The sequence below is a fragment of the Elephas maximus genome, chromosome 3 (genome assembly GCF_024166365.1).
Source record: "Elephas maximus indicus isolate mEleMax1 chromosome 3, mEleMax1 primary haplotype, whole genome shotgun sequence".
Taxonomy (NCBI): Eukaryota; Metazoa; Chordata; class Mammalia; order Proboscidea; family Elephantidae; genus Elephas; species Elephas maximus.
Window position 1 is genome coordinate 38,976,070 of NC_064821.1, and position 27,158 is coordinate 39,003,227.

The 27,158-nt window shown below is 53.3% G+C and overlaps 1 protein-coding gene across 3 annotated transcripts; it reads left to right on the plus strand.

Annotated features, from left to right (window-relative positions):
- SLC25A42 (solute carrier family 25 member 42) lies at positions 1 to 26,434 on the plus strand. 3 transcript variants are annotated; one of them, XM_049877506.1, is made up of 10 exons: positions 1 to 49; positions 16,684 to 16,796; positions 17,062 to 17,178; positions 17,361 to 19,836; positions 19,923 to 20,028; positions 20,512 to 20,537; positions 21,114 to 21,280; positions 21,661 to 21,777; positions 22,212 to 22,363; positions 24,667 to 26,434. In XM_049877506.1, the coding sequence occupies exons 4-10, from the start codon at positions 19,768 to 19,770 to the stop codon at positions 24,972 to 24,974; spliced, it is 945 nt and encodes a 314-aa protein (XP_049733463.1). In that variant the 5' UTR covers positions 1 to 49; positions 16,684 to 16,796; positions 17,062 to 17,178; positions 17,361 to 19,767; the 3' UTR covers positions 24,975 to 26,434. The 3 variants fall into 3 exon arrangements, with proteins under 3 accessions (XP_049733463.1, XP_049733465.1, XP_049733464.1); XM_049877508.1 differs by lacking the exons at positions 17,062 to 17,178; positions 17,361 to 19,836 and having other exon boundaries at positions 7 to 49; positions 16,684 to 16,792; XM_049877507.1 differs by lacking the exons at positions 1 to 49; positions 16,684 to 16,796; positions 17,062 to 17,178 and having other exon boundaries at positions 17,295 to 19,836.
- Positions 26,435 to 27,158: the final 724 nt, after the last annotated feature.

The following is a 27,158-nucleotide window of genomic DNA, read 5'->3' on the forward strand; positions in this document are numbered from 1 at the left end:
CGAGGCTGGAGGTGGCGGCGGCGGCGGCGGCGGCGGCGCGGCGCGGCCGGTGAGAGGCATGGGGTGGACAGGGCTGAGGTCTCGGGCCCGGGGTGCGAGGGGTGCGGGCAGTGTCACGGGCCTCGGGGCGGGTGCAGCAAGGCGACACCTGACAGCGTCGTCAGGGAGCAGGGAGAGGTTAAAGCCCCACCCCCGGACTCCGACACCCTCACCGGGGACCCCGACACCCTCGTCTGTGCCCCCTGAGGGCCTCACACCCGGTCTGAGCTCCTCGCCTTCACCCACGCACACCTGACACCACGTTCTCATTTGTTGGCACCTCTGTACACCCGAGACCACCCTCTTCGTAGTCACCACCCTATTCATAGTCACCCCCCACATCCTCAACCTCGTGTCCCCTGGGGCCCCTCACAGCTGGGCCTGCACCCCCATATACACCTGAGTCTGTGTCTGCCCTTCCTGACAGCCCTCTCACACACCTGACACGGCGCCCCCACTCGTGAACCCCCCACATCACCTGAGCCTGTCTGTCCTCTGATGCCCCCACACGCTGGGGCTGTGCCCCCTCCCAGCCCCCACAGCTGAGCCTGCATCTTACGCACACACTTGAGCCTGTGACACTGCCCTCCCCACCCCACCCCCACCCGGCACACCTTGGCCTGTTCTAGGCTTCACTGACCTCCCTGAAGTCTAGTCTGTGCCCCTCACACTGACCCCCTCCTTCAACAGCCTGGGTCGGTGCCCTAAGGATCCCCCTCCCCCAGCCACCTGCTGTCTCCCAGCAAACCCCTCACCCCATCACCTCCCCCACCCTGTCGGTGTCCCTCACTGGTCTCCCCCATTATGGGATCTCTGTCCTTCCATTATCATCCCTGTTCACACCTGTGCCCCCATCTCATACCTGTGTGTGCCCCTCCCAGGTTCTCTAACATTTACCCAAACTTTGTATCTTAGGTCACTGCATCCCCAATCTACCCCTCACCACACACATAAACAAAAGCCACCCAGGTGTTATCTCTTAATGATAATGGCTCTTGACAGGCTCTAAAAGTGATTTCCACACCTTAGAACAATCCCCTCAGATAGACAAAACCAGAATTGTCCCCACTCTGCCAACCACAAACCCAAAGCTCTACTCCAGTGCTGTACACAGAGCCTGCTCTCTCCTGTGGCCCACCTCAGTCTGTTGCCCTCCTGCTGTGTTTCTCTCTGAGGGATCAACTGGGGAGGGGAGCCTTCCTGTTCTCTGTGCTCACCCCCACCCCCAGGCGTGACTTTGACTGGGCGGGGAAGTGTTGAGCTGGAAGGGGTGACCCTGTGGTTGCTGGAGTGTGAGCCTGGATTCCTGGGGTAGGGTGGGCCGAGCAGACTTGGGTGGCTCGCTGACCTGTGTGAACGTTTGGGGCCCAGAAAGCTGCCAAACCCAAGAGAGTAAGGAAACAGCCCAGATGAGAGAGCTGATGTTTTACCGCCCAGGCTGGACTGCCTGTGGTGCTGGGGTAGTAGTTTTTCCGGAACTGTACAAGTTCCCGAGTGGGTGACTTAAGGCTACAGCGGAGAAGGAGGCAGGTGACTTTGTTGTTTAAAAGTGGTAAAGGACTGCTTCCTGTGAGGCTGGCACATTGCTTCTTGACCTCTTCCCATCTCACTTGCAAAGATGAGGTCAGAATGTTCCAAAGGGTTGTGTCACCTTCAACTTCTGTGGAAACTGAAACTATTGGGATTTTTCTGTCCAACTTCATAAGGGGTCATTTAAAATGTGCGTGTACATGTATATATATACACACACATGCATTAAAACGTACACATGTATAGATGTACATGTATATAATACACAGTCACGTACATGTGAGTATGTATGCATATGTACTCATGCACATGCATACATGTGCACATGAAATAGATACATGTGCACATCACGTATACTTATATGTAAATGTATACAATTCTACACGTGGAATCCTGGTGATGCATTGGTTAAGAGTTTGGCTGCAAACCAACAGGTTGACAGTTTGAATCCACCAGCCTTTCTGTGGAAACCCCATGGGGCAGTTCCACTCTGTCCTATACAGTGGCTATGAGTCGGAATGGACTCAACGGCAACAGGTTTGGTTTTGGGGTTTACTTTATACACATATACATACATGCGCGTTGTTAGTTGCCGTTGAGTTGATTTCAACTCATGGTGACTCCGTGTGTATCAGAGTGGAACTGCTGCAAAGTGTTTTCAAGGCATTGACCCTTTGGAAGCAAATCTCCAGGCCTTTCTTCCTAGGCACCTCTGGGTGAGCGCAAACCACCAACCTTCGAGCTAGTAGTGGAGTGTACGTGAGCGTATATACACATATATGTTGTTGCCTGCCGTTGAGTCAATCCAGACGTGCAGCGACCCCATGTGTTACAGAGTAGAACTGCTCCAGAGGGTTTTCTTGGCTGTACCTTTTTACAGGAGCAGATCTCCAGGGCCTTTCTCTCAAAGCACTGCTGGGTGGGTTCGAACTGCCGACCTTTTGGTTAGCAGCTGAGCACTTTAACCACTGCACCAGCAGGGCTCCTTCCATCCCTTTTACCCAGTGGTAAATCTTCACTGAATTTCACTGGACAGAAGTATATTTAACCAGTCCCTTGGGGATGGCCAAGTTGCTGCTGGCATTTTGCTCTTGCAGACAGCCGTGATGGATAGACTCATGCATTCATCAAACAGGGAGTAAGTATTTGCTGCTCACCACCCACCCCCACCATCCGTCAGTGCCCAAGAGAGTTCAAAGCCTCCATCTGGTGGCTTTGTCTGCAGTCAAAGGGCACATTCCTTTACTTTGTTCCCGCCCCTCCCTCGAGGTTGTACCCATCACTCTGCCTTTTGTCCTCTGTGAAGTTGGAAAGTGCTGTTGTCCCCCCTCCCTGCACCCAAAAAAGGTCATTATCAAGCTTGCTGGTCTCCAATCTGTTGAGCAGGAAACAGCACAAGGATCTTTTAGAAAATTGCTTCTGTGCGTATGGCTGTGTCTTGGGTGTTTTTGGCTAGTGTGGCCCTTAAACATCAGACTTGTTTTGCTACATGTTTCTTTTCTACCCTCAGACTGAACTTCAGTCCAAGACCGAAGCTCAGTTCAGTCCCTCCTCCCTGAAGCTCAGAGGGCAGCCCTGGCTTGGGCATCCTTGCAGAGAGGGGGACTCAGGCACGCCCAAGTCCTGCAAGGGCAGGTTGGGGGGGTGCTCAAAGGAGGTACCTTGGGAAGAACAGTTGGCTGGAAGAACTGTTCAGCTGTTGTGATTCTGTTTTTTTCATGTGAGTCTAGCAAAAGAAAAGACTAAGGTGTCACATGACATGGAGACAAGTCTGTAATGTTAGATCTGTTTGGGAGGTTGTTCTGTGGCATTCACAATTTCTCACTATTGGTGCCAAGTTAGGGAGGATTGTCAGACTCGGGGGGGCTGCTAAGGCCTGTTTCAACAAGTCATCCGTTTTTTTGTGTGTTTTTCTCTTCTTTCCTGTTTGAGCAACTAGAAGTTCAAAAACCCATTGCCGTCTAGTCGATTCTGCCTCCTGGTCACCCCGCGTGTGTCAGAGTAGGGCTGTGCTCTGTAAGATTCACGGTGGCTGACGCGTCAGGCGCGGATCACCAGGCCTTTATTCTGAACCACAGTCTCCGGGTGAGCAGCCGAGCATATTCACCATGCGCATGACCCGGGGACTCCCAGCTGGAAATTAGGATGGCATCATATTGAGATTATCAGAATCGTTGGCTTGTTTGAGTTTTGTAAGAGTGAATTTAAAAATGCGTTGCCTTTTTGACTTTAACTATGAAATACTTCTTGATAGAAAGTATGTAATGTTCACAATATAAACAAAGAAGGCACTCTGAATAATAACACCAACACCCAGCTCAGGAAATAGAACAGTCCCCTGCAGCCCTGCCCTGGCCCCAGTGCTATTTTTAAAATGTGTTCAACATTTGTTGTCTTCACCAAGCACCTTTTTCTGCAGCCGCCTTGGGCCTAGGGCTTAAATCCCAGAGCTCAGCGAGGTTCTGTAGGAGCCAGGATTTCTGCCTGCCGAGAGCTTGGCCAGCAGGGCCACTGTCCAGTGAGGGGAAAATGGCCTCTGGGCCAGGTGGCAGGTCACTACGAGGGGCAGGCCCATGCCGACACTTGCTGCCTGAAGCCTCTGCTAAGCCATCTGGGGCGCTATGCAAGTAAATGCTTGTCCAGGTGCCTCTGTTGTGTTTCGTTTTGTTTTTCTTAATTGTGAAAATATACGTAGCAAAACATACACCGATTCAACAATTTCTACATGTACATTCTTCAAGTTCCACAACCATTCTGATCCTCATTTGCCACATTGTTCTTCCCCCGCTAACAAACGCATGCCCCCTAAGTTTCCTGTCTGATCTTTCCAGTCACTGTTGTCAGTTTGATCCCATATAGATAGCTTTTAAAAGAAGACAGTGCTCAAGGCAGACCTTTTTTACTAGTTGAACTATAAACTATTGTTTGGTTTTAAGAAGACTTCAGGGGATAATTTCGGTTTAAGGTTTAAAGATTATCTCAGGGCAATACTTTCAGGGGTTCATCCAGCCTCAGTTGCCCCAGAAAGTCTGGATTCCAGGAGCATCTGAAATTCTTTTCTGCATTTTTCCCTTTTTGATCAGGATTCAAGGAGCCCTGGTGGCACACCGGTTAAGCACTAGGCTGCTAACTGAAAGGTTACAGCCAAAAACACTTGATGGGGCAGTTACTACTCTATCACATGGGGTTGCTATGAGTTGAAATTGACTCGACAGCACCCATAACAACAAGGATCGGGATTCTTTCATAGAATCTTCAATCAAAATGTTCAGTAATGATGGCCAGGCACCCAGGTGCCTCTGTTGTTTTGATCAAGAAGAGGAATGCTGATGGGGTCAGACAGAAGATTGAGGGGCTCGGAGCATGTTCCCCGCCCTCCAGAACGGCCAGTGTGTGTGCAGCCCCCCGGAGTGGTGGTGGTGGTTGTTACAGCCCCAGCTCATTCAACCTTCTGTACAACAGAACAAAACGTTGCCCAGTCCTGTGCTATCTTCGTGAGTGTGGGTATGTTTGAGCCCATTGTTTTGTTTTTGTGTCAGTCTCTCTCATGGAGGGTCTCTCTCATTTTTGCCGACCCTCTACTTTACCAAGGGAGATGTCCCTTTCTAGTGATTGGTCTTTCCTGATGACGCGTCCAAAATAAGCAAAACAAAGTTTTACCACCCTTGCTTCTAAGGAACATTCTCACTGTGTTTTTTCTGAGACTGGTTTGTTCTTGCAGTCCATAGTATTTTCAGCATTCTTTGCCAGCATCGTAGTTCAAATGGTATAGCTTCTAGCATTGTAGCAACGTGCAAGCCCCCACAGTACGGACAGACTGACAGAAGGGTGGTGGCAACCCTCTTATTCACCTGAACCCTCTTATTCATCTCCCCTCCCAGGTGGGAAGGACCTGGAGAAGTGAGTAGATGTGTTTTAATTTATGCTTTTCATTTTTTTTTTCATTGCCCCGGGCCGAGTGCCTATCAGGCTGTGAGATCCGTTCTGCGGTTATCCCTAGTTACAGAGAGTAGTGAGGGCAGTTGTGGGTCAGGGGTAGAATCCTCACCTTCCATGTAGGATATCCACGTTCGATTCCTGGCCAGCACACCTTATGCACAGCTACGACCCGTTGAGGCTTACGTATCGCTATGATGCTGAACAGGTTTTAGCGGAGCTTCCAGGAAGAAAGCCCTGGAGATCTGCTTCTGAAAATCAGCCAGTGAAAACCCTATGAATCGCAAAGGGCTGATCTGCAGCCGATCAGGGAGATAGCACAGGACCAGGCAGTGTTTTGTTCTGTTGTGCACAGGGTTGCCATGAGTCAGGGCCCGACTTGACGGTAGCTAACAATGGAAGTGTAATGAGGCTGAGGAGGCTTTTTCCAAGGACACTCAGTGTACGTGGGGAGCCAGGCAGACCTGGTGAGCCTACCTCCAGGCCCCAGCCCTCCTCTACATGTGGCCTTAGACACATTCATAAAGCGCCCTGAGTGCCTCCATGCAGCTTGAGGAGGAGCGAACGTGAAGCCCTAGTAGTACTCCCAGGTGCTGTAAACACGCACATACCTCTTGTGAGCCAGACCCAGACTTAGGCGATGCCCCCGTGTGGTCGGGTCCTGTAACTGCTCAGTCCTGAGAGGAGCCACAGGGGCTGCGGTTCAGTCCTGGGGGTGGGGAGGCTCCCTGAGGTCTGAAGCTCAGGAAGAGTGAACTAGATGGCACAGCCTCTGAGCAGAGCGGACGTCACACGGGAGAGCAAGCCTGGCACCGAGCAACCAGCATCAGCTGAGGACACTGAGAAAAGTGAGGGCCTAGCCCACGGTGCTGGCTTGGACCGCAGGAAAAGCCAGTGGTGACTGCAGAGAGTGGCTTACCCCAAGACAGCCATGGGCACAACATGGCTTGGAGACTTGAACTCAGGGCCTAGCTGTGGCTGGGCAAGCCGCTGGCACCCACATTCTGTGCTCTCTGTGTATAAGACTGGGCGGTGGCCTGCCTCTTGAGTAGGCGTGAGGGTTTGGCATTAGTTAGGCATGGATTCCAGCCACACTGACAGGAACACCCAGCCTACTGTGCCTGTTGGTGCACCTAACCACAACGCCTCCTCACTCTTGGTGACTCTGACTTCACAAGTCTGGGGTGAACCAGGGAGTCCTTGCAGGTGGTCCTGGAGACACCTGGCAGAGCAGACGTGAGCAGCCCTTCCCTTCCTGGCAGTGGGCATACCTGTCCTCTGAAGCGTCATCCCTTCATGAGGCTGCCACGACAAAGGGGAGGGTGTATCAGGACCATGCCTTGAGAACAACAGGTGGGGGGTAAGAAGGCCTCCCCAGCCAAGACGAGAGAGGCCACACAGCAGGATGCACCTCTGGTCAGTCAGAGCCAAACGTGGCAGACTGGACCGTCCAGTGGAGCAGCCTTTGGTGGGGAGTTGACATTTCCAAAATGCACCAATCCGAGGGGCTTTGGTAAAGATTGTGAGCTGAGGTGGCACCTTGGGAGATGAACCTGGAGGGCGTGGGGGGCAGGCACTGGAGACAATAGTTTGGCCCTCACAGAGCCCTGGCAAGGGACAACGCACTGAACATCGGTCTTGGGGCTGTGAGAGCTGAGAGTTGGGCTGGGCACTGGCACGATCCGGGGGGCTGCAGTGGCGGTGGTAGGACCTACTCTTCCCTGGCCCACCCTGCCCTGTCTGCTCCTTATCAGGGAGCATGGTATTTACCAACACCTGTTAACTGCTTGCCCCAGAAATAGTAACAGGTGAAGAAACTGAGGCTATGGAGGTTTGATCAGGTGTCAAGGTCACAGGCTAGAGTCCGAAATCACAGGCTGGACCTGGCTTCCCACAGCACATGCTGGTGTTGCAGGGAGCCTGTGCACCTGCCCGTTTGGGGAATGAGGCAGACAGTGATCGCAGTGGTATGTTCCTGAGCTTTGTGAAGGATTCCCTGAAGGTCAGGAAGAGAAGGGCAAAAACACCTGTGAGCTGAGCATGACCCGCTACCCCTCTCCCCCGCCCCTGGCCTTCCAGGGACCTACAACAGGCGAGTGAGGCGGGTGAGATGGACAGCAGCTAACTCTTGGAGGGGAGAGGCTGGCACATTTAGGATGGACTTTGACGGATGCATAGGAGTTTTCCAAGCATGGTGGGAAGTGGGGAACATTCCAGTTGTGTCGAGGAGTTAATTCACACCTCAAGCAAACAGTTGTTGAAGGCTGGCTGAGAGAGCACTGTGCTTGGTTCCCCATGGTAAAAACATGGGCTTTTGGGGTGAGGGCTAATTACACAAGTGCACCTTCTGAGTGGATTAAGTACTGTGGAGCGCCTTGGTTTGTTTTAGTGTTTGGGTTTTTTAAGTCATGTGCCAGGGTAAGTGGGGCAGGTGTCTGCAGCAGTATCTGTGAGTGACGAGAGCTGCAATTCCTCAGGGAACTTTCTGGCATTTTCCGGGGCTTGGATGTCTGTGTGTCTAACCACAGAGACCGCAGCCCTAGGTCACTGCCTCCAAAGTTTGTCCGGAAGCCCACACAGAGGCAGCCCTGGTCTTTGAGGGTTAACAAGGGACAAGTACTGTGTAAAACGCTCGGGGCCACTTAGGCAGAGATAATGCCTATTAACCAGGAAAGAAAACAGCTTTTATCAGCATTCAGAGAGGATGTTAATTAGCTTCCATTTACCAGTGATTACTGATCTCTTTCACAGTGTTTGGAGCTCCATTAACTACACACGCCTTCCTACTCACACTTTTACTAGGCTCCAGGGGTGGACTTCAGGCATTTGTGGTCTGGGCTCCTAGGGTCCCTGCCTCACTGTGGAAGTAGCCCTCATCCCACCCCCTAAAAAAACAGTCCACCCACCTGAACCCATGCTCCTTGTCTCTGGGGAGGCCAGAGCTGGTGCTATTGTGGTCAAATTGACTTAGTTTTTGTGTGTGTAAAAATCCATGTTGTTGTCGTTAGTTGCTGTCCAGTCAGCCCTGACTCGTAGCAACCCCGTGTGTGCAGCCCTGACTCATAGCAACCCCGTGTGTGCAGAGTAGAACAGCTCCATAGGGTTTTCAAGGCTGTCACCTTTCAGAAGCAGATCGCCAGGCCTGTCTTCCGTGGCGCTTCTGGGTGATTCAAACCTCCAACCTGTTGGCAAGTAGTGGGGCGCTTAACCAATTATACCACCCAGGAACTCACAGTAAAGCACGTATAACATAAAATTTACCCTTTCAACCATTTAACCATTTAGTACATTTACAGAATCATGCAACCACCCCTTATGTCTAGTTCCGGAACATTCTCTTCACCCCAAAAAGAAACCCTGTACCCACTAGCAGTCTGTTATGGATTGAAGTGTGTCCCCCCAAAAAATGTGTGTCAGCTTGGCTAGGCCATGATTCCTAGTGCTGTGTGATTGTCCAGCATTTTGTCATCTGATGTGATTATCCTGTGTTGTAAATCCTAACCTCTATAATGTTACTGAGGCAGGGTTAGAGGCAGTTATGTTAATGAAGCAGGACACAATCTGCAAGATTAGGTTATGTCTTGAGTCAGTCCCTTTTGAGATAGAAAAGAGAGAAGTGAGCAGAGAGGAGAGGGACTTCCTACCACCAAGAAAGAGCCAGAAGAGGGCATCCTTTGGACCTGAGGACCCTGTTCTGAGAAACTCCTAGACCCAGGGGAAGACCAATAACAAGGACTTTCTGCCAGAGCCAACAGAGAGAGAAAGCCTTCCCCTAGAGCTGGCACCCTGAATTTGGACGTCTAGCCTTCTAGACTGTGAGAGAATAAATTGCTGTTTGTTAAAGCCACCCACTTGTGGTATTTCTCTTGTAGCAGCACTAAATAACTAAGACACAGTCACTCTCCAGCCCCTGGCAACCACTTATCTGTTCTCTGTCTCTAGAGATTTGCCTGTTCTGGAGATTATAAACAGAATCACAGTATGACTTTTAAAGTCCCTCCCAACGTTGAGGTTTTGAGATTTCAGGTAAACGTTCCCTAGATGGCGCCACCTAGTTTTATCACCACGTTAGAGGCAGTGATGGTTCAGTGGTAGAATTCTCTCCTTCCACAAGGGGGACCCAGGTTTGATTCCCAGCAATGCATAGCCCCCACCCATCTGTCAGCGTGGAGGCTTGTGTGTTGCTAGGGTGCTGAAACTAGATTTCAGCAGAGTTTCCAGACTAAGATGGACTAGGAAGAAAGTCCTGGCAATCTACTTCTGAAAATCAGCCAGTGAAAACCTACGGATCACAACAGTCCTATCTTCAGCTGCTCCTGGGGTTGCCACAGGGCCTGGCAGTGTTCCCTTCTGTTGTGCCTGGGGACGACTGGACGGTTACTCCGGTTCACCCCCCACCTGCCCCTTTTGTTTTTTCTTTGGTATGTGGAGAGGTTGCTAAACAGAAACAACGTGTGAACAAGAGAATTGCTTGTTATTTGGTGCCGCTATCACAGGATAAGACGGCCCTGGGCCCCAGCCCCCAGCCCTGGATATTGCCCCCTCCCCACCCAGGGAGACTCTGGCACCTGGACTCCCATTCCAGAAAGTGCTTCCAGGAGGGGTACATTCAGCGGTGCTGAGCAGGAGCTGGGGAGTAGAGCTTCCTGGTGCTGTGGATGCTGTCATCATGGTTGGAATAGGTGCTATAGCGTGTGGGGTCAGGGCCCGGAAGGTGCAGGGGACAGGCACTCACCACAGGAAGCACCTCCCCTGCAGTCATGTGGCTGCATCCACACTCCTTGGAATCTCCCCTACCCTCCCCACTCCCCCTACGGAAGGGGACTCAGTCTAGTCCTAGCTTCCAGGGGGAGTGAGCACTCATTCCCTGATGGGGTCACCTGTGGAGAGCAGGTGGGGCACTTGCCCAGATCACTTTGCACACACGTGGCCTTGGTTCAGTCAGTCATCTGTGGAGTGGGCAACAGGTCTTCTCATGGGTGGGGGGAGCGAGTGTGGGCGGAGCACAGACCTTGGCCAGGTGCCAAACCCAGCTGTGGTCCAGAGTTTGGCACAGGTGCCTGGCCCAGTCTGGAGGCCCCAGGGGCATATCCTGCTGGAGCAGAGGAGGGATGCAGCCCTGCAGGGTAAGTAGAGCCAGGGAGAAGGTACTTCCAAGCACCACCCTTGAACCGCATAGCACCCAGTTGGCACCATGAGCCCAACTCACAGATGAGCAAGCTAAGGCCACAGGAGTGGGGTCTCTCACCTGGCAGCTCGCCTTGAAAAGGCAGAGCTGGGCCAGAACCCAGGGTCTGCCATTGAGCTCATGCAACAGGTGACCAGAGGGGGGCCGTGCACAGTGTCCTATAGGCTGAGGGGGAGGAGCATCCTCATGTCCCCAGAATGCTGGTTTAGGGATGGCACTTTCATGCCCTAGTTCACTGGGTGTCTCAGGAGGACTGAGAAGGGGGAGAATCTGGCCCAAAGTCTGTCTTTCCTCCTTCCTTTGTACACTTGGGGATTATGGGTTTCCCGATGACAGCAGGGTCTCCTGGACTGGCTGGTTTGGGCCAGCTTTGGTAGGGTGACCCGTGAGGGGAGGGCTGTAGTGGGGCAGAAGGAGGGATCCACCGGGCTTATCCAGGCAGATCAGACGACGGATGGAAGTGCCCCCTCAGCAGTGAGGCTGGCGTGGGTGGGTGTTTCAGACCCAGATGGCTGGGCTGCTTCATTTAATTAAACCTGGATGTTACTATGTGCTTTGCTTTCATAAAGGAGCCCTTGGTGGTGCAGTGGTTAAGCGCTTGGCTGCTAACCAAAAGGTTGGCAGTTTGAACCCACCAGCTACTCTGAGAGAGAAAGATGTGACAGTTTGTTTCCATAAAGATTATAGCCTTGCAAACCTTGTGGGACAGTTCTGTCGTATAGGGTTGCTATGAGTCAGGATCGACTGACAGCAGTGGGTTTGTTTTTGTTTTTTGCCTTCACAGCATCGCTGGTGGTTTATTGGGGCCCGGTGGTAGAAGTCCTGACTACCTTTGATCACCTGGGGAGCTGGGTCATGTCATCAGAGGTCACCCCCCTCACAAGAACAGGGGCCGCAGCCATGTGTGTCCTCCTGCCAGCCCTACCCCCAACACTTGCTCCCACCCCTCTTGGTGCTCAGGCCTGGGCTGACTCCTGGCCACCCCTCCCCTCCACCTCCTTACTATGCCCTGTCAGCCTGACTCTTCCCCAAACCCCACCACCTCCCCCAGTCCCACCGTCTAGGCTCCTACCTCTTGCCTGAGTGACCACACTGGTGCCCTTAACCAGCCTTCCTGCCTCCATCCCACCCCCACTGCAGCCAGAGTGACCCTTGCTTCCCTCATTGTCCTGGTCAGCTCCTTTCTGCCCCAGGGCCTTTGCACTTTGCATCCAGCTGCCTAGAATGCTGCGCCAGTGAGCCATCTATTTATCCCACCTCCATTCAGATGCTGCCCTTCCGGAAGACCTGCCAGCCACCATCCATTCCATCTGTTTCCTTCCCAGCATGTGTCCCTCCTTGCTGCATAGACTGTGGTGCCATGAGGGCAGGCCCTGTGCCTGATACAGTGGAGCCCTCGGTAAACATTCATGCATGAAGGATTCACGTCTTGGCTCCCATCCTTGCTGGGGTGGAGGTCCACCATGGCAAGACTGGCTGTTCTCATATCGTCGTTACCCCCATTGACCTGTGGTCAGCCTCCTATGATCCATCCTGGTCCCCGCAGCAGCCTGGATTAGTCTCCTGTTGCTGCTGTAACAAGTGATCACAACTTAGAGGCTTAAAACAAAAAATCTGTTGCCATCAAGTTAATATGATTCATAGCGACCCCATAGGACAGAGTAGGACCCCATAGGATTTCCTAGGCTGAAATCTTTACAGAAGCAGACTGCCACATCTTTCTCTTGCAGAGTGGCTGGTAGCTTTGAACTGCCAGCCTTTCACTTAGGAGCTTAATACTTAACCACTGTGCCACCAGGGGTCCTTCTTTAAAAAAAGGAACTAATTGCCATCAAGTCAGCCTTGGCCCTTGGCGACCCTGTGTGTGTCAGAGTAGAACTGTGCTCCACAGGAATTTCAGTGGCTGATTTTTCAGAAACTGATCACCAGGCCGTTCTTTCAAGGCACCCCCAGATGGACTCGAACCTTCAACCTTTTGGTCAGTAGCCAACGCATAACCGTTTGCACCACCCAGGGACTCCAGAGGCTAAAATAAAATAGCACATATTTATTCTTATATAGTTCTGGAGGTCTGAGTCTAAAATGGATCCCAGGGCCAACTCTCCCAGGGAAAAATGCCTCTCTGGCCTTTTCTAGCTTTTGGAAGCCACCCACACCCTTCAGCTGGCGGCCCCCTCCTCCTGTAAATTTGAACCTTCCTGTCCCTCTGTCTCCTGCTTCCGTCATTACATAATCGCCTCTGACTTGGACTTCTGCTCCCCCTCGTAAGGACCCTGTGATTACATGGGCCCACCAGGTAATCCAACATAACCTCCATCCCAAGATCCGTACCTTGATCACATCTGCAAATTCCCTTTGGCTATGTGAGGTCACATGTTTGCAGGCTCTGGGGATTAGGACGGGGACATCTTGGAGGGCCACAATTCAGGTGACCACATGGCCCTTTAAACATGGTGATCCCGAAGGCCCCCTTTCCAGGGGAAATAGTAACTTTGCTGTGGAGACACCTGGCAGCCCCCAGGATGCCCAGGTGACCCAGGTGACTTCACCCTGGTGAGTCACGTGATGTCAGGTGCCCCAATTCGATGCAGTCAAGAGAGAATCCCTCCCCCAAAACCCACAACCCCAGTCTGACCATGACAGAAACAGCTGACAGACCCTGACTGTGGTGTGTTCAAGGACCTGCAGCCCATCCTCCTCACAACTGCCAAGGTCACGAACAACAAGGAAAGGATGAGGGGCTGTCACAGATAGAGGGGACGGAGACAGAACATGAAACACAGCAAGGTGCCCTGGATGGGATTCCAGGCAGAGAGAAATGAGTGGAAAAGCTGATGAAGTCCAGGTAGTCGAGGATTTAGTTGATAGTCGGGGATTTAGTTAACAGTCCACATGAGGATATGGATAAAGATAATGTCCCACCAGGAGTCCCGGCATAGCACAAAACGGTTAAGTGCTGGACTACTAACTGAAAGGTTGTCAGTTCAAACTCTCTGAGGTGCCTTGGAAGAAAGGCCTGGCAGTCTACTTCCAAAAGATCGCAGCCTTGAACACCCTATGGAGTACAGTTCTGCCCTGCATCCACAGGGTCGCCACGAGTTGGAGTCCACTTGATGGCAAGTTACAGCAACAGTAATGTTCTGCCTCTACCTGCAGGGCTCCCCAGGACCCATCTGACAGCCAGTGCCCTGCAGGGCCCCTTCTCAAACCTGTGATGGTTACATTTGGGGGTCTCAGTGGCCCCATTTTATTTTTCTTAGATACTACTGGCTTTAGTGCCACTTTACTAACTCACGACTTACTGCAGGGACCCAGAGCCTTAGGGGTGCTGGGGAGTGTCCATGGGAGGCCAAGTGCCCCAGACAGAGGGGTGAGGGCCTCAGCTACTCCCACCAACCCAATTGTATCTGTACCGACAGGATCAGGTCCCAGGTGTCCCCTCCTTGACCAGCTGGCCCTTCCTGCATGTGGCATCTGGTTCCTGCATGCCGGATTCTGTATTATAGGACTCTGCAATGCCCAGATAGCCCCTTCTGCCAGACCTGATTTCCATTGGTGTCTCCCAGGCTCCCCATCCTCCAGACTCAAGGCCCCCAGAGGCTGAGCCATGGTCTCAGGATGGCTCCTCCTGGCACCTTCTCCCCAGCGCCCCTGCAGCATCCAGCCCACAGCAGGGCTGGCTAACCCTGAATCCCATCCATGGCCCTGACCCTGACTTCCATCCCCGCCCCTCTGTGCTGCCTCCTCTGGACTGGCTCGGGTCCTGATGGGGGTCGGGGGGGGCTCCTGGCCCCACAGGCAAGCCCAGGGGTCCCTACCATTGTGCCCAGACACTTTTACAAAGAGGCTGTTCCTGATTTGTGATGTCTACGAGGGGCCTTAGCCTTTCCCCGACAGGTGATTCCTTTGGGTTAAGGGAAGCCCTGCTAATTGAAGGTTGGCAGTTCGAGTCCACCCAGAGGTGCCTGGTAAGAAAGGCCTGGTGATTTACTGTCAAAATATTATCTATTGAAAACCCTATGGACCACAGTTCTACTTGGACACACAGGGAGTTGCCATGAGTTGGGATCGATTTGGGGGCACTGGTATTGATGGGGGTCTTAGTGAGGAATAGATCCCTTGGCCTCCCCGTTACTCTGCTCGCTGCTGCAGTTAGGACCTGTATTCTCAGCCCAGCTCAGCCCTCCAAGTGGCCTTGGGCAAGTACTTAAACTGCCTGAGCTTCAGCTTCCTCATCTGTAAAGCAGAGCTAATATGGGTCAAGGCCAAGCAGATTAAAGGACTGGGGTCAAGGAATTTAATGGACAGTAGTTGCTGTTGTGCCAAGACCAGGCCACAGGTTGTGGCATCTGTCTTGACCCCATTCTCACTCTGAAAGAGTCCTTTGTCCTGGTTTCCTCAAATCATTTTTAAAAACTTTTTATTTTCAAATAATGTTAAAAGAAAAAACTTTATTTTCAAATAATGTTAGACTTACAAAAAAAGGTACAAAAATAATGGAGAGTTCCCGTCCACCATTCTCCTGGCTTTCCCCAGTGTTAGTGTATTACGTGAACATGGTAAAAACAAAACCCAAGCTTCCTGCCATCTAGTGGACTCCAACTCATGGCCCCGTGTGTGTCAGAGAAGAACTAGGCTCCGTAGGGTTTTCTTGGCCATAATCTTCACAGAAGCAGCTTGTACCACCTAGGGACCTTACCTGATCATGGTACCATGATCTAAACCTGAAAGTGAGCATTGATGTAGTACTACAAAGCACGGCCACAGTGGTGGTTCAGTGGTAACACTCTCAGCGGGAGACCTGGGTTTTGTGTCTGACTTTTTTCGCTCAGCATGTTTCTGAGGTTCATGGATGTTGTGGCATGCATCAGGACCTCATTTCTCTTTATGGCAGAGTAATATTCCATTGACTGGATGGACTGCATTTTATTTATCCATTCATCTGTTAATAGACACTTGGACTGTTTCTACTTTTTGGCTGTTGTGAATAGTGCTGCATTGAACGTTGGTTTAGAAGTATCTGCATTCCAGCTTTCAAGTCTCTTGGGTGTATACCTAGGACCAGAATTGCTGAGTCATAGGGTAATTCTACTTTTAACTTTTTGAGGAACTGCTAACTATTCAGGACCTATTTTTAAGTAGGAAAAAGCTAGATTCAGACAGCATGTTCAGCATAATCCCACTGATGCGATTTTAACACATAACTCAGTGTTATGCACGGGCATTAGTGTGGGCAGAGGGCTCGGGGACATCCAGAGGCTGGCGGAACGATCACCGTCTGCTGCGGGGCCTCTGTGTTGTTTACAGTAAATCATATCAATTTACTGTAATGATTACAAACACAGGAACTGGTGCTGGCAACCTGTTCCCTGTCCTCTGCCCTCTGTCCTCTAGACACTTGGGCCTGGATGGTGGGACATGTGCTTTGCTGAGCTTTTGCCTGACCCTCAAGGTGAGGGCAACTTGCACCTCCTGGGAGGAACCCTGAGGTATCAAAGAGCAAGGCACCATTTCATAGTGAAAAATCAATTTTCTGGAAATTTTTGTGTGAATGAACTTGGGCCCTCATCGACACAGCCCAGTGGAGGCGGGGGGGATGTTGAGGGGCCGGGTAGGTGGGCTCTTTCGGCTCCACGTCTGTCTGTGCTGGTGAAGAGGAAGTATGGATGTTCCCCCTTCCCTGCCCCATACCCCCTGGCCTGTCCCCCATGCTACACAGCCTCAGGGAAACAGTTTAACCTCTCTGAGCCTGTGGGCTCCGCTGCAGCACCAGCTTAAAAAACAAACTACCCAGAGTCCAGTTTGTGAGGCCCAGACAGCAGGAGGGCTCTTGTCAATCATTAAGCCATAACACTGGGGCGAGGGTCAGGGTGTGGGGCGGGCACCGTCCCCTGCAAGAGACAATGGCCAGGCCAGGGGAGGAGGGGAGGTTCTGTCCGAGTGGCTGGGAGTGAGTTGCTGCACTGCATCTCCACCCCTCTGCCCCCCAGGACCAAGGCTTCGCCCAGCAGGCCTGGGATGGGTAATGGTGTGAAGGAGGCCACGGCACACCTGCCGGAGGGTGCCGAGCCCACCCTGCCCTCGCCTGTCTCCAAAAAGGCAAGTATGCGTGCTCTCAGAGCCCCCCTCCGCGCTCCCCAACTCTGCCCTGCACCCCCTCAGAGCTAATCACTGCCTCTGCGCATGCCATCACCAAGTCACCGACCCTTGACCCTCGGTCATTCTGTCTCATCCACTGCCCAGGACCCTCCCTCGCACCCACAGCTGGGGCCTGGCATGGCTCCAGGGAGGTTGGGGGCTGTCAGGGTGGTGGGTGGGAGACTCTGGCTCCTGATGGGAACCCCACTGACACAAATTTGTCTAGGAAGCTGGGGTGAAGAAGGGCTTTTGGAGCCTGTTTTCCTCCCCCACCTGTGGATACTGAAGATTTAGCCAGACAGTGGCTGAGCCTTTCTGCGGGATCACCCAACTTGTCTTATTTGCAGGTGGGGGGCAGGGATGGCCATGGGGAAGCTGGGATGACCAGGGGTATGGGGGGTTGGAAGGCCACCGGGGGCTGGATGGCAGGGTGGTTGGGTGGCTTTAGGGGGACTGTGGGGGGCCAGGATAGCCATGGGGAGTTTGCCCTGAGCCCTGCCATCTGCCTGATTCCCGCATGTGAATTTAGGACGTGTTCCCCTCAAAAGAGTTCCTGCAGCCTGTGCTATTCACCCTAGAAGCGAACCCCTAGTTCCACCTGAGCCACAGACTGACCTGACTCTGTGGGAACCCATCCCCGTGCACCCTGGGGCAGGACACAAAGTCCACTCGGCCAGAGGCCATGCTACAGTCATCCTCCAACCGATCCCCAAATTTCTGGTTGTGCTGCGGAGCACCAGGCAGACAGGCAGGTTCCCACCCACCTGGGAAGTCACTGTTCCTCAAGCTGTGTGTGGGAGGCAGTGAGGGGGCTGGACCCAAGGCAGGTGCTTCCCCAGCTATTTAGTGAACTTCCCTACTGAACTCCTGGATTCAGAAGATTTCATTCTTGTTGTCTCAACCATCCACGTCCATGGAAGCAGCAGTCAAGAAATCAAATGATGTATTGCATTGGGCAGATCTACTGCAGAAGACCTCTTTAAAGTGTTCAAAAGCAAAGATGTCACTTTGAGGAGGAAGGTGTTCCTCACCCAATTTTCAATTGCCCCATATGCATGAGAAAGCTGGACAGCGAAAAAAGGAAGTGAAGAAGATTTGATGTTTTTGAACTGTGGCGTTGGCAAAAGTATTGAATATACCATAGACTACCCGAAGAACGAACAAGTCAGTCTTAGAAGAAACACAGCCAGAATGCTCCTTAAAAACAAGGTGGTTAAAAAAAAAAGAAAAAACAAGGATGGCGAGACTTCATGTCATCAGGGAAGACCAGTCACTAGAAAGGGCCATCATATTTGGTAAAGAAGAGGGTCAGCAAAAACAAGGGAGACCGTCCATGAGATGGACGGACACAATAGCTTCAAAAATGGACCCAAACACACCAACGATCATGAAGATTGCACAGGACTGGGCAACGTTTTGTTCTGTTGTATATGGGATGGCCACGCGTCGGAGCCTACTCCATGACAACTGGCAACAACTACAGGGCTCAGAACCCAAGATCAGAAGCATCTAGATGCTGCCCCTCCTCACATGCTGACTAGTAAGAGTTTCTATGGGATGAATTCTGTCAGTGGGAGCCACAGTGCTTTGAAGGCCGAGGGTTCTGTGAGCACCAACATTGTACCGACCAGAACTGCACCTGGATCAACTGGTCCAACGGGGAGCTCCCTGCTCAAAGCCACATTTCTCCAATGAAGAAGCTGGAATCTTAGGATTTATGCCACTGTATGTTTCACATGTGCCTCACCCACTTCCTGTGGGGCTGTCTGCCTGTTCACATCTACTTGTGGGGGTCCCTATAGTGTCTGTGCTGCCTGCACTGGGCCCTTTGAAGTTAGGAGGAAAGGAGCTGAAAGCAACCGCCAGGCAGCAGGCCCCCTCGGAGCGTGCGTGCGTGCGTGTGTGTGTGTAATTGAAGGGTGGCACTGAGCTTTTAAGAGTCATAGGTGGTATCGGCCATGCACTGGTGAGGGAGAGAAAGGGGTGCGTGGGCTCCATCTTGTTGGTGCCATGGTCATGTGCCAGACGCTGCCCGCAGAGCGTCAACTCTGCTTGCAGAGGCCCACGAGTTGGCAGTCACTCATCTCACCAAGAAGGCCCCACTGAGTTTCCCCTCCAGTGCGGTGAGCCAGCGTCTGACCACACGCCTCAGAGCTGCTGACCCCAGATGCCCAGAAGTGTGGCCGTAGAAGCCAGAAATGCAGATTCCCAGAGATGAGACCCCAGTTGCAGATTCCAGCTCTGGAGACTGGGGAGTTGGGCTGGGTGAGGAGATAGAGAAGGGCTTGGCCAAGGCCCATGACATCCAGGGAACAAAGAGAGTGAGGCCCTGGGACCTGGTCTTGGGGACCGTTTCTGTCCATGAGAGGACGCCAGGAACAGTGTCGCTGCCGAGATGGAGCAGCAAGGAGATGCATGAGAGCACTGGCTCCATGGCTGGCCACATCACTGTCACCGTCATCACAGTTATTGTCACTGTCACCGTCGTCACTGCCATCAACACCACCACCATTGTCAACCACTGTTGTCACCACCATCATCACCATTATATCACAGTCACTGTTATGATCACCATCGTCACCGCTATCATCACCTCATCACCGTCACTGTTGTCACCGTCAGCATCATCACTATCATCACCACTGTCACCATAATGTCATCACCGACATCGTCACCATCACCGTCACTCTTCACCCTGACTGGATAACATTCCAGAGATGCCAGCCCCTGACCTGAGATGTGGAAGGGGCTACACTGATCTACCCCTTCTCTTACCCCACATGACACGTGTGCCTGGTGACATTGCCCTGAGGACACCGCAGTGGCTTGGCGTGGCCAGGAGCCTGGGTGTACACGTGGGCGGGGCTGGTTGCCCTGCAGTCTGAGCCCAAGGATCGGAGCCTGCAGCGCCCAGCAAGCACATCCCTCCTGCCCGGATGACCTCCAGGCTGCGTATTTCTCACGTCCAGCTGCGGGGTCTGTGGTCTCTGGGCCTGGCCTGGGCTGTAAGATGATACCCCAGCACCTCCTTGCCCCACCCCTCTCCTGATCGATGCCCCTCCTGATGCTGGTGTTCTGCACTTCCTTACAGAGAGACCACCACGACGTGTACAACGCCCTTCTGTCTGGGGCCCTGGCTGGTGCACTCGCCAAGACGGCGGTAGCCCCCCTAGACCGAACCAAAATCATCTTCCAGGGTACAAGCTATCTGCCTCTCTGTCCATCTATCTGTCTGTCCAGCATGATGGAGAAGCTTCTGGGCTCCCTCTCACTGTCCTGGAGGCGTTAGGCAGGCGCCACTTCCCTTTTGGGGACAAGTCTGGGTGTGTGGAGGGGAGGGGATATAGGCTTCCAGGTGGAGGAGGGGGAGCTGCTGCAGGGGTGCCCCCACCGCAGTCAGCACCCTCAGACCCACAGGCAGACTCTCAGCAGCCACTTCTTACTCCTGTTCTAAAAGCACAGAGCCGAGGGGGACGCGCAGACTGAGGGGGCACACCAATGGGGGGGACACGCAGACTGAGGGGGCACACTGATGGGGGGACATGCAGACTGAGGGGGCACACTGATGGGGGGACATGCAGACTGAGGGGGCAAGCTGAGGAGGGGAGTGTCATCCAGATGGGGAGGGTCATGCCAGTGTGTCCCTTGTGTCCTGACGGGCTGTGTGTGTTTTCTTCCAGTGTCTTCAAAGAGATTCTCTGCCAAGGTGAGGTACTAAGGCACCAATCCCAGGCCCCTCACACCCGCTGTCTTGATAGCTGGTTGGGGCAAGGGAGGGAGAAATGGCATGAGAGAGATACCTTTTCCCTGTGCCCTCCCACTGCCTCCAGCCAGGCCCCAGGCTACTCAGGGGTGAGGGCATGGGGGTCCCAGGCTGCTCGGGGTGGGGAGGAGGGTAGGGGTCCTCGCTGTGCCCCAGCTGTGCCTGAACTTGCCCCCATGCCCCCGCCAGGAATGTACAGGTGTGCTGTGTGTTTCTGGGAGGGGGGCTGGGAGCTTGGCTTTCTGAACCCCACATCTTTGTGCATGATTTTTTAACAGTACCAGGCATTACCTTCTTAATAAGGGAAACAAGACTATTTTTAAAATTAGACAAACACCACCTCTGTGGAGCTCTGGGTCCCCCTCATAAACCTGGTCTCCTGTTCGTGTCAGAATTCCTGCAGATGGGGTATGGGCAGGGAGGCATGTTGGTGGACAAGGTACAGGGCCGGACACATGGACAAGGTAGACAAGGACGTAGGTTCCTGGCACGATGGTGACCTCTGACCCCTGCCCCCAGGAAGCCCTCCGGCTGCTCTACTACACCTACCTCAACGAGGGCTTCTTCAGCCTGTGGCGTGGGAACTCAGCCACCATGGTGCGCGTGGTGCCCTACGCCGCCATCCAGTTCAGCGCCCATGAGGAGTACAAGCGGGTGCTGGGGCGCTACTATGGCTTCCATGGAGAGTGAGGACCCCCAACCCTTCCCTGGCCCCCGGCCCCCTTCCCCATCCCCTCTCTGGCCCCACCCCAACCCCTCCATAACCCCACAGGGCTCCAGAGCTGGGGAAGGACCAGGCATCCCCCACTGAAATGTGTCAGCACCCCGGGCTGGGCCTCTGTGTCTCTATCTCTTTGACTCTGTGTTTCTCTGTCTCTTCTCTTGTCTCTCTTTGTCCCTGCCCTTGTCTCTGCCTCTCCATCTATCTCTGTCTCCCTCTCTCTCTGTCTCCTGATTGCTCTGTTTCTCTGTCTCTCCATCTTTCTGTCTCTATGTCTCTCTGTCTGTCTCCCTCCATCTCCCTCGGCTCTCACCCTTGCTGCCCCCACCTCCACTCCCCCTGCAGGGACCTGCCTCCCTGGCCCCGGCTCCTTGCAGGCGCACTGGCTGGAACAACGGCCGCCTCGCTGACCTATCCGCTGGACCTGGTCCGGGCGCGGATGGCTGTGACCCCAAAGGAGATGTGAGTCCTGAGGGGCCGTGTCCCCAAGGGTGAGAGCCACTCCCCAGGCCCTGGGGTGGATCTGGGCATCTGTGTTCACTGTAGCAGAAGCTCTGTGAGAATCCTCACCCTGGCCCTTGCCTAGCCTGGGCTGTGGCTCTGCAGCCGTTCCAGAAAGCCTGTGATTGCTTTCTCAGACAGACTGAGTGTCTGCAGGCTTCCTTTGGAGTTGGGTATAGATGTGTTAAGTGTGTATGAATGAGAAATAAAGGTCCAGCCCATGGGGCAATCCCAGTGTTGATGAGGGAGCAGGAGCTTCTGTGTCCATGTCCTGATTCCAAAGCTGCTGCACATGGTTCTGTGGCCTAATGGTGGACAAGCAGGTGGTTGTGAACTGTGGCCCCTGCCCTGGTGGCTCACTCACCCACAGCCTGCCTGCCTGCTTTGTCCTGCAGGTACAGCAACATCTTTCACGTCTTCATCCGCATCTCCCGTGAGGAGGGGCTGAAGACCCTCTACCACGGCTTCACACCGACCCTGCTGGGTGTCATTCCGTACGCAGGGCTGAGCTTCTTCACCTACGAGACGCTCAAGAGCCTGCACAGAGGTGAGGGGCATGGGGCGGGTCCTGGGCTTTGGGTCCTGGGCCCTGGCACCCACAGGGTCACATATCCACCAAAGGAACCTGGGTACTGCCATTCAAGGCTTTTAAGAGCCACTCCCAATATCTAGTGTATTGTCTTGAGCGCTGACTGCACCTTACACCCACATTCATGCTCACACACATGGTCATATGCCTGCACCCACACGTGTGTTCATGTAGCCACACACACATGCACACGCAGCATGCAGGTAGAACCAAGACATTAGGAAATACTCTGTTGTTTTGATACTTTTGAGAAAATCTAGAAATACAGAAAAGTACGGAGAATACTATGAGAACACCCATACCAACATGGACAGCTATTACCATGTTGCTTCAGATGCTTTTTGTTAAAGAAATAAAACAATGCAGCTAAACCCCAGCTGTCCCCTGCCCCAGCCTTCATTATTAGAAATGGGGAGGGTATCTCTCAAGCTGATTTTAAAAATACATCTGTGCGCACAGTACGTTGTAACGTTTCACGGTTATAGGAAGTGGCCCACGCAGGGTTACATCACACAGGCTCCGTTGGCGCATCTTCTATCTGGGGCTGGTGTCTGAGCACCTTGTGTTGGGTGTTCACCTCTGGGGCTGAGGGTGGTGTTTAGGCCGGCTCTCAGTCTCCTGTGGCTGCTGTGACAAAGTACCACCCATTTAAAGCCACAAAGTTCTGGCTGTAAGAACAGAAATGTAATCTCCCAGTCTGAAGGCAGTAAGGGTGTCGTCAGGTCCATGCTTGGTCTGTTGGCTCTGGGGGAAGAGCCTTCCTGGTGGTCCAGGTGTGCTTCGGCCTGTAGGTGTATCCTCATGTGGTGTCTGCCCTATTGGAGTGACTGTGTCTCTGCCTCTCTGTCTGTTCTCCCCTTTTATAAAACACCACTCCAAAGGGATTAGAATTAGGACCCACCCTACTGTGGTATGACCTCATTTAACTGATAACAACAACAACAAAAAAAACCCTATTTCCAAACAAAGTCACCTCCACAGGTGCAGGGGTCAGGATTTCCACGTATCTTTTTGATATTACTTGCTGACCGCTTGGTTGATCACCTGCCGTTGAGTTGATTCTGACTCACGGTGATTCCATGTGTGTCAGAGTAGAACTGCTCCATGGGGTTTTTAATGGCAGATTTTTTGGCAGTAGATCGCCAGGCCTTTCTTCCTAGGCACCTCTGGGTAGACTTGTACCTCAAACCTTTGGGTTAGCAGCCAAGCACGTTTGCAGTTTACACCACCCAGGGACTCCGACATATCTTTTTGGAGGACACAATTCAGTCCCCAGCAGGCTGTTTCTAGTTTTTCTCTGTAATCTACCAACCCTGGGAGCATGTCTTCTCACACTGTCGCCCTTCTCAGTTTCCCTCACCCGGCAGTCACTCTTGGCTGCTTGGACATGGCCTTTCTCCAGGTTCTGGGCCACACGGGTATTGTCAGACCCCTTAACGTTTTTGCCAGTCTGGTGGGCAAGTGATGTTCTGTCACTGTTTTTGATTCTTAGTTCTAAATTTATAGCCGAATTTTTTAAGCAGTTTTAAATTTATAGACATGTTGCTGAGAAAATCCAGAGTGTTCCTGTATGCCCTCTCCCTCCTGCACAATTTCTCCTGTTATTACCATCGTGCATTTAATTGATGAACCAATATCCGTACATTACCATTAGCGAAAGTTCATAGCTCACATTAGGGCTCAGTCTTTGCGGCTAAACTTTTGCAAAGAATCCCTGTCGATCGGCCAGTGCCAGCTTCTTTCTCCATTGTGCTGCACAGCGGCCTCTTTCCTAAAACCCGAGAGGCCCTGGGGCCTCTGTGTTCTTCACGGGGAGATACTAGTGTTCAGGAAGTGTTTCCAGCGCACCCTGAGAGGTGTAGGTAGTGCAGGAGGACTGGGACAGGAAGATGTTTTCTTTATCAGACGGGATCCAGGTGTGGCTAGATGTGAACAGCGCCCCTTTCTGGGTCTTAGGTCTTTTTTAGGATTCTTTGTGCTTTCTGGTGTGTTTATTTCTCAAATTTGCTTACAAAGAAATAACTAGGAGGAGAGGAGGTGGGGACAGGTGGGTCCTGGCAGAGAGGAGGAGGGGATGTGGGCTCGGTCCAGACACACACCCCTGTCCTGTTATATCTGACAGGGGTGAGCGCGGGGGTGCGCGTGGGCGCGGGGGGCTTGTAAGGGTGCACTTATGAGGGAGTGCATGTGCCTGCGTGTGCACGTGAGCTCTGTGTGTCGGAGCGCTGCGCGCCCAGCGCTCACTCCACTCGCACCTGCAGAGTACAGCGGCCGCCGACAGCCCTACCCCTTGGAGCGCATGATCTTCGGGGCCTGCGCCGGCATCATCGGACAGTCGGCCTCATACCCACTGGATGTGGTGCGGCGGCGCATGCAGACAGCGGGCGTCACAGGCTACCCGCGCGCCTCCATCCTGCGCACAATGATCACCATCGTGCGCGACGAGGGTGCCGTGCGCGGCCTCTACAAGGGTCTGAGCATGAACTGGCTCAAGGGCCCCATCGCTGTGGGCATCAGCTTCACCACCTTCGACCTCATGCAGATCCTGCTGCGGCACCTGGAGGGCTAGGGCGGCGCCTCGGGGCACGGGGATGCAACCCCTCGCTTGCTAAGCCAAGGGAGAGCAGTCTGAGGAAGGGCGTGGTGCCTCTGCAACCTGCCCGCAGGCCCTGAAGTGCAATAGTGGGACAGGGGAGGGGGGGCGCTGTTCCCGAGAGTGTGGCTCAAAGGGGCCCTTGGCAGAGGTACTATGGGTTTTCAGGACCTGTATCCCTCTGAGCGCGGAGGCAGACCCTTCCGCCGCCGCCTTCTGACCGTGGGAGATGTGGCGGAGATGAGTGCAGGGAAAGTCCTGGCCCGGAACCATGGGACCTTTCCTGAAATGGGACCTCTAGGATGGGACCCCCATCGTGTCTGCTCTGAGCTTTGGCTGCTGCACTGGTGGCACCCAGGAAAACGCAGCCCCTCACCCCACCCAGCTCCACCCCCATCCCATTCTCAGTTCTTCACAATTTCCATGGGACAATAACTCCTTGGCCTCCAGTACTTGTGTCCTGATGGGCCACCCTCCTGGATCCCAGGTTCCACACCGGTGGTTGCTGAAACCCCCCTGAAAGAGAAGAAACCCGAGAGGTGTATTGGTGCTCCCTGTCCCCTCTGCTGCTGCCCATCCCATTTGTGAAATCTCAGTGAGAAGTCATGACCCCAAACACGACACTGTTCAGGTCTGAGCTCCATTTGGCATCTGTTGGAAGCTGAGCCCAGCTGGACCCTCTGTCCTGTAGCACCCCAGCTCCTGGAGGTTGGGGTATCCGTTGCTGAGGACCCCCCAGGAAGGGCTGTTGCCTGGGGTCAAGAGTGGTAGAGTCCTGGTACCCTGGGGCAGCACCTGTTTCCTAATGATGTTTGGGTTTCTGATTTGGTATTGTTTTTCACTTTGGTGGACATCCTCCCTGTCGCCATCTAGTCCAGAACAGGTGTGAATGGGAGAGCTGATTTTGTATCCAACAGCAGCCTGTGGTGTGTGACTCTGTTTCCCACTACCTGGCTTTGCCTCTGCTCTCTCCTCGCACCTGCGGGTGTGAAGGGCCCACTTGTCACCGGACATATTTGCCAGCTGTTCCCCAGATGGGTCCCCAGATGAGTCCCCAGGGGCCCTGGCAGCCTGAGGGGGGTATCCTGGTGAGTGAACGCCTCACATCCAACCTCCAGACCTTGCCCACTGCCTGGAGGCAGGGACCTGAGGCCCCCAGGCAAGGGTGGAGACCAGGGTTGACAGGTGGGGCACCGACTCCCTCCAGCCAGAGGTACCCCAGCTGGGCAGAAAAGGGGTGGTCCTCTGGTCCTGTTGGCCCCAGTGTGTCTTGAGGTCCTGGTAGTGCCATCCCCTCCCCCACAGCCAAGCCTCCCAACCCCTTCTGCTCTTGGTGGTCTAGAGTTACACTTTTGATGCCATGAAGACACTTTGTTTATATATAATGTTTATATATTTTAAAGATTTGTCAAAAGAGTATATTTAATAAAAATTGAAATGACTTTTTCTACTGCTCACGTCTCTTCTTCAGCTCTGACCGCCATCCCCAACACTAGCGTTGATGTCTTGACAAATTGGTGAATCCGTTTTGTGGAGTCTATTCCTTTATTGTTTGTTCACACAGACCTTGATTTTCTCAAGATGCTAGTTGTACATAGGTTTGTGATGGTCCGTGGGGCTGCCAGGCTCCCGGCTTCTGTTTCCGCATCCCCCGCCCCTACCCACTGCCTCACCCCACCGACGGCGTCACCCTACCCTCAGTGCCCACTGCTGGCCCTGGCTTGAGGATGAGCACGAGGCCTCCCCGCATGCAGCCCCCCTGGGACTCATGGCAGGGCACAGCCGAGAGGCAGAGGCAGATGTTCTATGCCCAGAAGTGGAGGAGGCCAGGTGGGCTCTGTTCTGTGCTGCTTTGTACTTCACCTGGCCGTGTTGCCGGTAAACAGTTTCCTCTTGTGGGTAGACCTGTCTCAATTTTTAGCAGTTGTATTTCAGGGGGACTTCTCTTACATACTTTAGATATGTTATCAGGAGGCACCAGTCCCTGGAGGGACGTCATGCTTGGTAGAGGGTCAGCGAAAGAGGAAGACCCTCAACGAGGCGGACTGATACAGTGGCTGCAACGGTGGGCTCAAGCATAACAACTGTGAGGATGGCACATGACTGGGCAGTGTTTCATTCTGTTGTACATAGGGTTGCTGAGTCAGAACCCAATTTCAG